Genomic DNA, 14878 nt, shown 5'->3' with positions numbered 1-14878 from the left:
ATGGTTATTTAATATAAAGTTAAAATTTAAGTGGGCCTCACTAATATTTTAAATGAAATATTCTAAGTATTGAAAAAATAGCATTATCTTAATGAATTCCTGTACCTTTAAATGAAAATTTGTTATGTTTATGCACCACATTACAATATATTCCTTACAGAATCGCTTGAAGATACCTCACTCTGAGAGTAACAATATAATAGTCTGGTTTGAAAGTAGAGGATACATTCTCAGACCTTCCTTTTGTTGTGCACTACAATCTTTGATATTCTAGATTTATTTAGAAGGCTCACCAAAAATTTCTATATATACACTAAAGTCTGACACAAAATTTGACTTTCAATACTTCAGAGGTAGTGAAATGGCTACAAAATTCTTGTTTTCAGTCCAAAAGAAAGTAAAGGAAGAAAACATGCTTGAAAGCTTGTCTCTCATCAATCCATGCCCATTTTTTTTTAATTGATACTACCAAAGCTTCAATTCTAGATACATGTACTATATTCCAGACATTACCTGTTTCCATTTAGAAGGGGGTTCCACATTAGCGGTCACCTCCATCTCTTCCTGCCGGGCTTGGCCAGGCATAGACAAAGGTGGACTCTCCCTCTTTGGTCTGAAAACTTCTCCTTTATCCTGATTCATCAATGAAATAACTTTATTAAGTTGAAATCTTTAAAACCAACCTATGATATATTACACCAAATGTTAAAGAAAGACAACAGAATGCTCAACATTACAAAATGAATGCACTTACCATGAGCTCGCCAGCAGTGAGAAGAGGTCCATCACTTGTTTTACCTCCCTTACCAAATAGTTTTTCTGCCCGGGCTTTGAGGTCTCGCGGATGTGGCGTGTTGTGACGAACGAAGTTACTCTGGGGATTGAAAACTTGGTCAGCTTTACAGTTTTTGGAAAAGCTGCTAGATTCTAGTTAGAAATCCTATGATTAATGTAGAAAACTAAACGGAGGGCTGATTGCGTTAAATAACACCTTTTTTTAATGCAGGTTTCTTAAACCTTAATAATATTAGGAATGACACTACTAACTATGCATTTGATTATAACTATCTCACCATAAAATTAGTGACTTGCAGTATGCTAAGATCTGTTTTCATTTTTAAATCCAATACAATGAAAGGTATAAATGTATGTGTTCAAATTGACGGCTATGTATAAGAACCATGTTCTATAAAACTAAGAGAATGAAAATGCCAACTCACAACCACACTCCATCAATATAGTCCTATATGCAGATTAGGGTTAATACAAACATCACCACCTGTTTCCATGGAACTTTTGAGAAAAGCTCATTTGTGGAAAAGGCAGCTAGTTCTAATCCCAACTTGAGGCAGACAATAACTTAATACTAGATGCAAAAAAGAAAAGGGGGTTGGTTACTGTGATATTTACAAATGTACAAAGAAACATTTATAATGCATACTATGTATGTATTGACAGCAGTACAGTATATCTATAAATATATATGCACATGTAAAAAGGATTATAAAATATATGCTGAAAAACAAGATAACTAAAAGTAAGTGTATTCATTTTTTATTCAGTTATATTGGTAAATTAGTGCTGGTTTATAAGTAGAGGGTTTCCAGGAACAAAAGTCTTTATTGAAAACTATGTTTGTAAGTAAAGGAGAAAAAGCAGAGTAAAAAAACATATGAACCTTAAAAAAAATTAAAGATAAAAATTAGGAAAAAAATTTATAGGGTTTTGAGAATGTATGGTACAGTATATACTGGTATAGTGAGTTGTTGAAACCAATTATAATTACTTAAATGGAAGCAAATCAAATATAAGAATATAAGTACAGTATGTGAAAGTGATTAGTCCGGTGTAAATGTTATGTTTCCATGGGTGCCCAACAACTTTAGGGATGGAATGATACAAAAAGATATATAAAGGACAAGAGGGGAGTGGATGTAGGTGCAAAGTTGCGAAATAAGAAAATGAGTCGTAAATGAGAAAGTCAGTAAAATCATCCGTCAGGCATCAGGAGAAGAAGCTAGAGAGACAGCTTGTCTATTGCCACAAGGCACTAGAAGAGTTGGAAGACCCACACCTACATGGCCGAGGACTATGAAGCGTGAAGTAGGAGATGATGAATGGAAAAGTATTGAGTTAAAAACTCAAGATAGAGACGACTGACAAAATCTAACCAAGGAGATGATGATGATGATAAAATGAGAAAGTACTGATTGGTGATGGTAAGGGGAAACTATTAATAATCGGTGATGGTGAAGAGAAACTGCAAATACTACTAGAGATTGAAACTATTAGCAAAAGGAGAAATAGAGTGTAAGCCTGAGCAGGAATAATGCTGCGTAGGTAGATGGAAACCAGGAAGATACAGCAATAATCATCAATGCAGATAGTGGAAGAATGTAATATGCTGATTTGTATAGGTATTGTATTAAATCATTAATAGATCAGAAATGAGACGAGTCACATATCAAGTGAAGCAATAAAGGTAGCAAGTTAAATCCAAAAGATTTGGAAAAAGACTTGGAATGTTTTTGGAACCCATGGTGGGAATGTATGAAGGGAAGGAAACTACTCTTCCTCAGAGAAACAAAGTGTGGGTGTTTAATTCGAATGAAGGGAAACAAGGATCAAAACGTTGAAATGAACTGTTTGTATAGTGCATGTGACGTCAGGAGAATCATGATAACAACAAGTATGTGCCATTCCCTGTATCTTCCCAACAGAGTCCTACCTCCTGAATATCAACAACTTTCCTTTCCAATAGAGAACTTCTTAATCAGTCTGTTCAACCCTCATCTATGCTAAACCTTTCACTCAATCTATTCACTTGCAAATTTCTTATCCTTTCAATTCTTCCCTTACCACACATAGTGCATTATCACTATAAGTACAGTAGAGTTCTTTTCACAAGGTGTTTCCCCTAACAGGAGGGCAAATCTACAGAAAGAGCCGCACAATAGTCCCTACAAATACACAACAGTACTGTATAACTTATCTATCATCAGAAGGTGCTACAATTTCATCACCTGTACTTTAGGATTTTAGAACATTGTAGGATTGCCAATCTCATACCCCAACTACCACCTTTTGACTCAAATTCTCGGTCACTTATTCATGTATGTACTAACCAGACCAGACATTATTTAATCTAACTGAGTAGAAGACTTGCTGTATAGCTATTATTGCCACTGTCATGTAGGTGTATGGTACTGCTATGCACCAAAAAAAGGAAGAAGAATATTTAGGTGTTTCCCAATTCATGGAAGTACTATAATGAATAGGTCTACCACGGAAACTTCAAAAACTAAACCGTCCCAATCCAGAGTGAATATTAACTCCCTACAAAACAAACACCGCAATGACTAATTTGCAACATATCCTCTATGGTCTCCTTAAAAAGAGAAAACTTAATGCATTAAAGCTCCAGAAATGACTAATAGTATGCAACGGGAGTTGGCTCTTATAAAAATTTAGTCAAATATAAATACCTATTTAGTTGTAAAACTGGTAACGCATAATACTGTGATCATGAAGAAAAAAGTTTATTACAGTTCTGAAACTACATTGTTAATGCTTCTCTGCTTTCTCCCTGATATTACCATGACTTTAATTTTTTAAAAATCTAGCAACAGTATTCTATAAGCACCACTTTGCTCAAGAAATTGAAAACTGCTCTCGAGATGATAACCCTCTTCATAAATTTACACTAACAAAGTGAAAACAGATGAATGAAAAAAATGAGTAGAGTAAAAGAATTAGGTAGAAGAGAGTAACGGAATGAATAAACAAATAAAAATAACAATTCTTCCCCTTCCAAAATAAAAAGAAATCAAATCACTTTAGTAGCTGAAAGTCAAAAAGAATTAAGATGATTGAATACTGCTTCCTTATGTGATTAAACATTTGGAAACCATAAACAAGTTAAACTCTCTCTCAAGCAATGATTAGAAAAACGCAAGTACAAGCTCACTTCTAACAGTCTTGTGGAAATGGCAAGATAGCAAAGCATGATTTCTACATTGCTAATGCAGTTTTATGATTATCACATAACACTACCGTTTTCTGTCATTCAAGTTTCTCAAGACAATATTTCGATACTTACAATAATGTGATGCACAATGTCAATTCCATATCATTTAGAAAAACTTACAGGCAATTCCAAATATACATATTAATGCGATAAGCTGAACATCTAAGAATTGTTTAATGTTTATGTACAAGGTGTCATATTTTATGTTTTTAAGACAGACTAAACCTAGTTCCTTTTAAGTATCCAATACCTAAAATAAAAACTGATCCCATACTCGCTAAGACCTCGGGATGTCACAAAATTCTTTAATTTTGTCAGTCAACAAAGGATCATAAAGTGCAAACACTGCAAACAAAAATATATATAACACAGAATCTATGCTGTTGAATAAAGTTTAGCATAATATTGATATATACACAACCAAAAAATGGAAAAGTCTAACAATTAGAAAACACAGAGGCTAAGAAGGTATCACTTGAAAACTGCCCTTCTCAAATCTATGCGCTGTGGGCTGTGTAACTATAGCTGAAAAACTGTAAGTAAGTAAATTATAGTAAAAGAAAAATTACCCAACCAGCACCAAAAATTATTAGCTTGGTAACTCTTCAATTTCAAATAAACAAACAAAAGAGGGGAATTAACATACTACTCTGAAGATAGGTAAAACTAAAACCATACTTCACTCTGGGAAAGATTATTCTAGTCTCTTAGCATTCCCATAAAAAATTCATTAACATTAAACACTCTAAAATAAAAAAACTAAAATTGTCAACCTAAAATGTAAATATTCTGGGAAAACTCTACAACTAGAGTTTATGGGTAAGAATTTAAGTGGCTTATGATTTAGCACCTTCGTGTGAAATTTGACCTGTGGCAATTGTATGGCAATCTTCCTCAGAATGCAACCTTAAATTTCAGATATTTGTCTACTTATATCATGATCCTATTACTGCTATGTAATATATGCATCACTTGCTGAATTTAATAGCCAAATAATCTAATCCAAAGAATTCAAAAGAAAACCAGTCCTATATGGTAAAGTATAAATTCTTTTTAGTTTCTTAAAATACAAAGCTACATATATGAAAAGAATATGCATGAATGCATTCAAAATTATAATTCTGCAAATTCCAATTATATTAATACTATATTGATTTTCACAATACAAATTTGCTGCAGATGGCTCACACTGAGCTACTGTACCACTTAGCCCTAGGTTCTCATGACCACTGAATTTCAATGAGCCATAAAAAGAGACAAACGCTTGTAATGGCAGACGCTTCATAAACAACTCCCCATTTGACCGGAGTGATGATTGGATAGACCTCTGAAGGTTACTGTTTAACACTTCACAAATTACTTAAACATTCTAGGAACTTTTTGCTTAACTCATTTTAGGGCATAAATTAATAAAGGTAGGACGTTACATTACCATCATTTAGTTGAAAAGATCTAATCTCTATTGATATAATATTTCACATAGAGTATTTTATAAAATTATCATATACTATATGTAAATGATAAAAGAAAGGAAAAAATAACTAAATAAAACAAATGGGGATGAAGGGAGCAGAAAAATAGGACGTAAAATATGTCCAACAATGCTCAAGGTGTTAAGTTCCCCAATATTTACAGGTAACTTCCCCTTAATAGAGCAATCTAAACAACCTTCTTGTTTTGCTATTCCATTCAAAGTTAAGAAAAAATTTCCAAAAATCTTACTTTGAAATAAAAAATGCTTATATACTGCAAGTTCCAACTTCACAACCTTAAACAAAAATCCATCAAATTTTCCATATCCCTGACTCTCCCTCAACCCCTCAAGTGACCACTACACTGACACCCATCTGATATATACTACGATGCGAGTGAAGTGAAGACAGGAGGTTCCTGAACAGAGTCCAAAAACAACAACGATTCAGCTTCAATGCTTTAAATATGACAGTCCTTATTTTCTCTCATAATATTAACCTTTTATTTTGAGATGACTGGAATTCATGATTTTACTGATCTATATGTACAAAAATATTCTATGGTGTAAAACCTAGATTGTTATTATCAACCCCACCAATCTATTATAGAGATTAAACCAAAATTTAGGTAGGAAGTCAAAATGGTACAAAAGACATTGGGTTGTTGCAGCCTGGTGGATAGTGTGTCCGACTCTCAATTTGTGGAACAGAAGTTCAAGCCTTGCTCACACCTCGAAAAAGTTATCATCGGCATTCAAAAGCTCACCATCCCTGTAAGCTAGGGATCGTGGGTTTAGGAAAGCCTATATGTCTACCTGCCGAGTCATCAGCGGCCATTACCCGGGCCTCCTAGTCATAGCTAGGATGGAGATAGGACTTGGGTACTAGTCATAATTATATATATGATTGGTCTCTATTGCCTCTGCTACGCATAAGCGACCTTTAAACTTTTAAATAATAAATCATAAATCCAGCTTCATGTAGCTGAACCTCCAGACCTCAAAATAATCATTCCTGTGAACAGACATTCATTTTATTCTTGAATAATAAAAACGTTGATAAGACTCACATGCCTGATACTCCTGGCCAGACTATTATTAAATTCCTGATGCATTGATAACACTCTAGATTTTTCACCTCTTGGCTGACTAGTCCTCATGAGGTACTGATGATAAGTGGGTTTCTCAAAGGAAAAAAAAAAAAAGTTGGGCATATACATCACTGGAAATCTAGGCTGGAATGGCAATGGGAACAATGATATAAATTATCAACCACTTGAGTCTTTGCAATTTAATTTGAGGTAAATGGCAAACATACTATGGACAAATTCCATACAAGCATGGCATTGCCAGATATACCATGCAACTCAAACTTTGGCGACAAGCAAGCACGCGGCAGTTTTTCAGCAAGATGCAGCAGAAATACCTTCCACACCAGCTTGTATAACGCCCTAGTCGGGTTTCAAGAGGAAAAAGGAGGGGTACCCTTTTGGTAGCTGAATTATCCTATGATAAAATCCCTTCTTTAAGTGATGAGGAGTCTCCTGAGATAATGTCGTAAAGTTCCAGTCTTTGGGAGAGGGCTATGTTTAGCATTTAATAGCTAACACTTGCTCTGAAGGTGCAGATAGACAAAGAATTCTGTCATCATAAAATGACACTAAAAGTACTGATATTCTCAACACACCACAAAAATTCTTCCCACGTTTACTTTGCTTAGTAGAGGATAATGGTTGTCAGTCTGCAGGATTGGATATGGGTACAGAACTGAGTTTCAAAATACCTAAACCTCTAAGGCCTTAACTGATAACTTGCAAGTGAGCTCATGATATCATGGTTCAAGTGGAATCTGTGGATGTGTGGTTTTAGTCAGTTGGAGTACTAATCCTGCTGTGGCAACCAAAGAAATCAGTGAAATCCTTGAAATGTTAAGACACTCTAGGATTTGCTAAGACCTGTCTGAATGGGAAGTGCAGAGAGAAAGCTCTAGGACAGGGACCGTCACAATGAGGCATCATGTCCAGCTTCCAAGTTGCTGAATCTGCTTGAGTTGAGTAATACATTGAGTATTTTTGACTATGACTCACTGGGAGGAGGTCCCTGTTTGGTATACCTCACAGGCACAAGAAATAATTTTTATCCTCCTGCTGAGGCTGTCTACTATGAAGTTTGGTCTTCATGGCAAAAACTTAAATCAGCCTCCTTGACCTCTACCCATACAAAAATCTTTACTGCCTGATGACACAGGTATTAGGAGCCTGTCTCTCTATTGTTCTAGAGGTTGGCAAGGTGATGAAGTTTGCCACCATAGCCAAAAACATATTTGCAAACAACTGGTGGGAAATAAGCAGCGGTTCCAGTTTTATGATGTTAACAAGTTGTTTACTGTCTACCTCTAACCTGATTCCCGTAACTTTCCCTGAGGATGTGAACTTCTCTGTCTTGAAGTATCCATAATTAACAGAATAGCCTGCCACTGGTGCCAAAGACCAGATGAGAATCTGCAGTATGCCCGAGATGTAAAGGGATGTGGAATAATTTTAACCTGAGATTGTAAGGAATCTGATAGGTCTCAATTATGAGTAATTGCTCCAACATCTATATCCTGGAGAGGGTCTGCTGCAGGAACACAATCAGATGGCCAAAGTTGATGATCAAGCATCATCATCCTGTTGCCTTTAGGCTTTTAGGACCTAAAGCAGGCAGCTCTTCCACTTCTTCAGTTTCCTGTTTTATGATCATCTACTTATTGCTGTTCCAGCCTTCAGTCTTTAAGGACTCGTTTATATGTAGTATATCCAATAGTTCACTGAATGAGATGTAAAGGGGGCTTGTATCTAGAATGAATCATTAATCAGCACAAATCACATCAATTACACACTGCTCAATCGTTATCTCTGGACAAAATCTCAATAATCACTAGGGACAACTTAAAAACATGTGGAAATGATGTGCATGGGACACCATTGTTATCTCTTTCCCTAGACAAGAGACTTGGTCAAAGAATGCTGCTTCCTCCTATATACAAGGGTGACCTCTACCTTCTGCATACATGCACTCCTGAGAGAAGTGAGTACTGTCTTCTTCAAGGGGTAGAAGGCCTCATGGTCTACATAAGGAGGAAGAACAAAGGCAACAGGATTCCCAGAAAGTGTTAGAAGGCATGAAGGCTGAGGCAGAGATTCATCATTGTAGTTCTTACTACAGCGGTTGAACTGCTGTTTAGGAAAAAGGTCCAGGTTAAAGAGAACTGACACCATCAACTCATTGCAGTGAGAGGTTAAACCAAAGGATAGAGGTCATAGCTCTAAGTTAACAAGGAAATAGAAAATCATCTCAAAATAAGGATGGAAGCCCAACTTAGGTAAAGAATCAACCTCCTATCCTTCGCTCTGGTAGTAAAAAAAACTCGCCTCCTCATAAACAAACGAGATGGAAGTGCAGAACTCACTCCTACAAGCTGTTGATTGACAAGAACTTCTTTAAGTACAACTTTGACACATCCATTGCAATGGGAAGCCAGCATCATTAGCAATGAAATAAGAAGCTGGAGTCTATGATGAGAGACTTTTGGAGAATAGCAATTATTACTTAAATAACTATGACTCTTTCAGCAGTGAGGATGCCCTTTAAAGCAGTAGCAAGAGGGTCCTGTCAGCATTATAATGTGACTTTAGGATGCCATTCTAATAAAGAAAGATTCTCTCCTCTTAGGACAATGCAGTCACCAAAGTTTGCAAACGTTGTCTATCCAATACATTAATTTAGAAGAGGAAGAATGCTCTTTTATGAAATAAGCTGCTCTATTATCATCCTTGTCAAAAAAAAAAAAAAGAGAGAGAGAGAGAGAGAGAGAGAGAGAGAGAGAGAGAGAGAGAGAGAGAGAGAGAGAGAGAGAGAGAGAGAGATGATTTTATACTGAAGCAAACTGCTCATAGGATACTTCTCTCCCAAAACAGGCAACAGAGACAAAGTCAAAATCATAAATGTAGAGTGACTTTAAAATCGACAGAAATGAATTACAAACTAATGACAATCCAAACTACCTAAAACTATGTTGTAGACAATCTCACACCACCTGAAGAATAGTTGCAGTTGCTAAATATTAATATTCTTGTTACAAAAACACTGACCAAATATTTTCTATCCTATGCAAAAAAAAAAAAAAAAAAAATTACCCATATCTCAGTAACAAAAGTTCTCTCATCCTACCACACACTTGCGTCTCTAAGTTGGAATTAATTAAATTTAAACCCCATCAATCCTGATTTAATTTTAAGCTCAACCTTTCGGGCACCTAATCATCGAGTCTCAATTTCCCTCCGTGAATCTTGAAAAAAATTTTCCATAACACTGCTGGAATTCATGTGCCAAGAATGAAGTTTTCCAAAAGACTGGTAAAAAAAACATCCCAATTATCTAACCCTGTAATTTACAGAGCAATTTGTAGACTATTTCAAAACAAAGACTGGTTTACTAAAAATATTATTACCTAATTTTTTAATTCCTGAAAAGTATTACTAAATTTTGTGTCTCAAATAGTATGATATTTGAAATACTTGTAAAATGCTACTCTAAAAATTTCCATAAAATAAGTGTGAAAACTCGGTGGCACATTCAACCTCAAAAGAGTATAACTTATGACATGAAATGAAATCAATATTTGAAACATACCTACAGATCATAATCGTTATAAGCAATATACATAAGCAGAGAAAGCTGAATCGCTTTCTTCCTTAGGGGAATGTTTCAGGAAACTCCTGCATTTCAGAGATGAAACAGCAAACTTTTATCACAAAAAGTACAGTATGTACATGGGGTACTAGTCAAACAAATATCTAATGGTTTGTCCACCTAATAAACAACTAAGCTAACTACCACATTCAACAAGAAATATCAAATAAATGATCAAACTTACCATGAACACACAATCTTAGATGAATGATGTCACATGAAACATAATAGCATGATGTATGAACTATCAATTATCACAGAGAACCAAAACCTGACTTGTCTACGCTGACAACTGCAATTGCATTCTGAGGGGGATGAGGTAGATGGCAAAAATACTTTTAATAGTTTAAAGGTCAAATAGACACATGGTGACATTAAAATTTTTAAGGACAAGTGAATTATATGGGTGTGGAATCAATAACAATGATCTAGAATCATTTCTATAGAAAACTATTTCCTCCAATTTCATCTTTCCTAAAATGTTCAAAGCAATAAAAGCACATAGGATAAAGCAACTCATTTCTTTTTCATTTAGGAAAACTCTTAAGCTTCAGGTACTCATTAAAGATGGCAAAGTACTTACTTTAATCTAAAGAAAAAAATTAGAACATTAAACATCTGAGTAGAAGATGGCACTATGACAGATTTTATCTAAGACTATCCCTGAATGATTAAACTAAGACAATTCCTGAAATGTTTTAAACACGCCAATACTAGTGATGAATGATTAAATAAGTTAGCACATAATTCAGTAAAGGGACTTGAGAATTCTAGTGCTGCTGAATACTGGTATATCACCTATAACTATAGTAACTTGCAATATACTGTACAATGTTATATTCTACAAGTTTATTACATCTATAGTATGAACACAAGTGCATTACTTAATATCGCTACAAAAGAGGAAACAAAACATACTTCTATTGCTAATTATGCATCACTTTGGGTTATGATAAAATATGAAAGCACACACATGGGCAACCAATATATCAAACATTTTAAAACTTTACAGTACTTAGATACACTAACTGGATCAAAGAATACTAATAATTATTTAATTTATATTTGTAGGAATTCTTTTAATTTTCCCACATACAAAAAAATGAGTCCCATGTATGTTGCAAACATCGAAAGCATTATGTTCCTGCATAGCTAATAAATTATTTTTTCTCATGCAAGCAACTGAGGAAGTTATAGACAGACCTCACTCACGATTCAGGGCAAACAGAAGGTTTCCCAAACATGCAGCTAAGAAAATACCCAAGGCATTACTTTATGGGGCATAATAAGACAAATATCAAATGCAAGAGCGGAAGAAATTGCCATTTAACATAATAGAGGAATAGGTGGGATCCACTCACCAGTGTTTCCACCAGTCGTTTGCATAATTGCTATATACCAACCAATCATCGGCATTTGGTTAGGCGTGGAAGGAAATGCAAGGGGGTAGGGTTGCATCAAAAATAATTAAATACTGGGATTCCTTAATAACCAGCAGGCACTTGCACTTGTTTAGCCAAAAATTTCCCAATACTGAAGGTACATTTGAAGCAAGATTTTCAATACTTCCAAAGTAATGGTGTTATGATTGTCACTGGTGACCCATGACATCAATTTTGGTTAACATCAACTCTGTCAATTACCTTCAAAATCACTTATATCAAGTCAAGCACCTACTGACCTAGACCATATGAGAAAATGTTAGCAGGTCTCCTATCATACTTTATGTTCATCAACTGCATAAAAATCAATCAAAATGCCCAAGTGCGACTAAATATCACATCATTAAAGGAATTAAAAAAGAAATCTTTGTTAAGTTTCTCTTTTTTCTTTATAGAAATTATGAAGGAAAGGTCAGCATTAATATCAAAAAACCTTATTTCAGTGGAAATAAAATAACATTACTGTATGCCGCAAGACCTGCTAACGACAGAAGGATAAGGCTGGAAGTAAAATCTCTTATTAGGTACAGACCTGGTAAACTGTGCTGGACAAAAATAAAAGATCCCTTATAAAACATAGTTAATAAGATGCTTTCACCAAAAAGGATCTCAAAAAAGCTGTCCCAGCATAGATTATTAGAATTTCACAAAATTTCTATGAAATTCACTGCTGGATTTTATGCAAATATAATACCTCAACTATATAATTTCACTGGAACATATATCTATTTAACTACACATAAGACCAAACCAGCAGCATCGGACGAAAGCAAATCTAATGAAATGAAAATATAATTACAATAAAAATTGAATAAGTTTTGGCCCAGGTCTAGACTAATCCTTCCAACAATCGTATAGTCTAGATCAGCAGACTTTTATTACTTCAATTCTACTGGGAGAAACACTGACTGAGCTGACTCAGACAAGAGGAAGTGAAGTTGAAGAAGAGAACAGAGAAAATTAAAAAGCAATTATATATACATATATATATATAGTTTGTATATATATATATGTATGTATATACAGTATATTTAAACATTGTGTAACTTATCAACAAATGACTGCTATTTCAACTTTCTGTAACCACAACTATGCGATACAAAAAATTCTACATAACTCTCATATAATAATCTAAACTAATATCATCTACATTTGTTAAAATATCTTAAATTTCATAATTCATGTACTCAAGCGTCATCCAAATTTGAAAGTTCTAAAAAAAAAAAAAACTACTAATAGCACTGTACTACTCAAGTGAATATTTCTGAAAGTCAAGTTAAGAGTCAAATTATGAAGTTCACATGGCTAATGTAATGTACTGTATTTGAAAATTTAGGAAAAAATATCTACAAATCCCTACAAATAAAATGACCTGCATAAATTAAGCTCTACATCCTAACATCAAGTGATGATCAATGCTTGACACTTACATTATTCAGTCAGTTTGCAAATGCTTTACGATTCACTTAAAAATCCATACATTAATAAGCATAAGGAAAAGAAATTTCAGTGCAGTCACATTGCAGATATTCAAATTAACATGTGCCATTCACGATGAATGCAGCACTCAATACCCAAACCTTAAGTACCTATGGCAGGAAAAAAAAGACCTATGCACAAAGAAAGGAGTTTCTTACCAAGCTCCACACATAATTGGGAAGCATGTAGAATACTGTATATCTCACAGAGCTTTACCAACATAGCGATCGACAAAGAGGAATATATATTTAATATCAAGATAATGAATAGATACAGACATACAACCTTTCTACTCTAAAAGCAATATTCTACACTAATAAGCACATCCATGAGGCATTCATTATTTGCACATAAATTCTGCCACATTGCACACATACTAGTCTCCGAGTATTGTTCAAGTTAAGGATATTCTTCCATTGAATGGAATTTTACATTTTTTACATAATTTCCTCTGTGACAATTTTCCATGCCCTTTTATATAATGTATATTTGCTTTTTCTTTATACAGTAAATGTATTCTTATCTAAGTACTTTATTGCACTATAGAGCATTATAATTTGCTTCATTGGGACTTTGGTGGAATTCCCATTTCTTATTTACAAAATCTTTTCAGGTTACTCAGAAATACATTTTACAGAGTCGCTTGTCAGGTAAGGAGGAACTGAGAGGAGAGGGTCCCCTTTTGTTTCTTCATATATAACAGCTGCCGCCAAAATTGGGGCCATGGTAGATAGACTTTTCTTTAGGACTTTTGCAATGTAATTTTTATTTCCTCCTGGCTATTGCATTTTTTGTAATTACCATTAACTTTTGGGAAGGAATGCATGATAAAATTATTTGGGTCATATGACCTGGGACTTGAACCATGGAGGGCACTCAGTAACTTCAAGAATGTGAATGAATGAATATAGGAAATTGGGTATTCACTATTTCAATTGCTACCTTTGACAACATAATCTGTAAATCCAAAGGCCGATTCTTAATTATTTCTAAATTTCTCTCAATTTTGCCTTTTCAATCATTAATTTCTTAAATCCAATACATATGATCGATAATTGATCTGTGCTGTGAGTATTGCCTAGGGAGTGTGTTTAGCAAGTTAGCCCAATTATTGTTTAATTAGGTTTGAATGTTTTTAGCCTATTAAAAACTTCCCTAACATGTCTCAGCATATTTTCTAGGGCCTACTTGGATGAGTTTGTTTACAGTTCGTCTTCCCAAGAAAGGCCCCTGCAACTCTGGTGTTTCATGTCATGGGCAGCAGTCACTTCCCTATCAGATGCATGACACATGCCAAGAGATCTTATTAGCACGGGGCATGAAAATTACCAATTATGTCTCTTCATAATCTTATGATACAAGTTAGTCTGCTACCAGTGTTATTCTTGTTCTTCAAGGAAGTGAAGAGCTTGGCCATCCCAAAATATATACTATTACTGTACTCAAGTTGCCAAGTTGGGAAACAAGTATGAATCATGCTCAGATATAAGTCACTCGTTCATTTTTTCTCTTTAAAAGACATTTTATAGGATCCAGGGTTCTTTTTCCTAGATGTTTCCCTTTATGGCAACCATGATCATTGCAAAAGATGCTCTTGCAGATGTTCCAACCTCCTTTTAAATAGGAAATTTCTCTTTGGTTCTTTATCATGTTGTCAATTCTGTTAGAAGAGCCTTTACTTTTTGATCTAGCAAGAAGGGATGTTTAGTAGCATAAACATGCCTC

The 14878-nt window shown here is 34.6% G+C and overlaps 1 protein-coding gene across 10 annotated transcripts in view; it reads right to left on the bottom strand.

The window, feature by feature from the left end:
- LOC137622280 (protein lap4-like) overlaps positions 1-14878 on the bottom strand; it is a 191473-nt gene that overhangs the window by 134549 nt on the left and 42046 nt on the right. For all 10 annotated transcript variants that reach the window (XM_068352827.1, XM_068352834.1, XM_068352835.1 and 7 more), the window contains exons 9-10: positions 755-874; positions 514-633 (exon numbers count right to left, since the gene is read on the bottom strand). In XM_068352827.1, the coding sequence (XP_068208928.1) occupies positions 514-633; positions 755-874 (240 nt within the window). The remainder of the gene's footprint in view (positions 1-513; positions 634-754; positions 875-14878) is intronic.

Source organism: Palaemon carinicauda, chromosome 29, assembly GCF_036898095.1.
Source record: "Palaemon carinicauda isolate YSFRI2023 chromosome 29, ASM3689809v2, whole genome shotgun sequence".
Lineage (NCBI taxonomy): Eukaryota > Metazoa > Arthropoda > Malacostraca > Decapoda > Palaemonidae > Palaemon > Palaemon carinicauda.
This window is presented reverse-complemented; position numbering and strand designations above follow the sequence as displayed.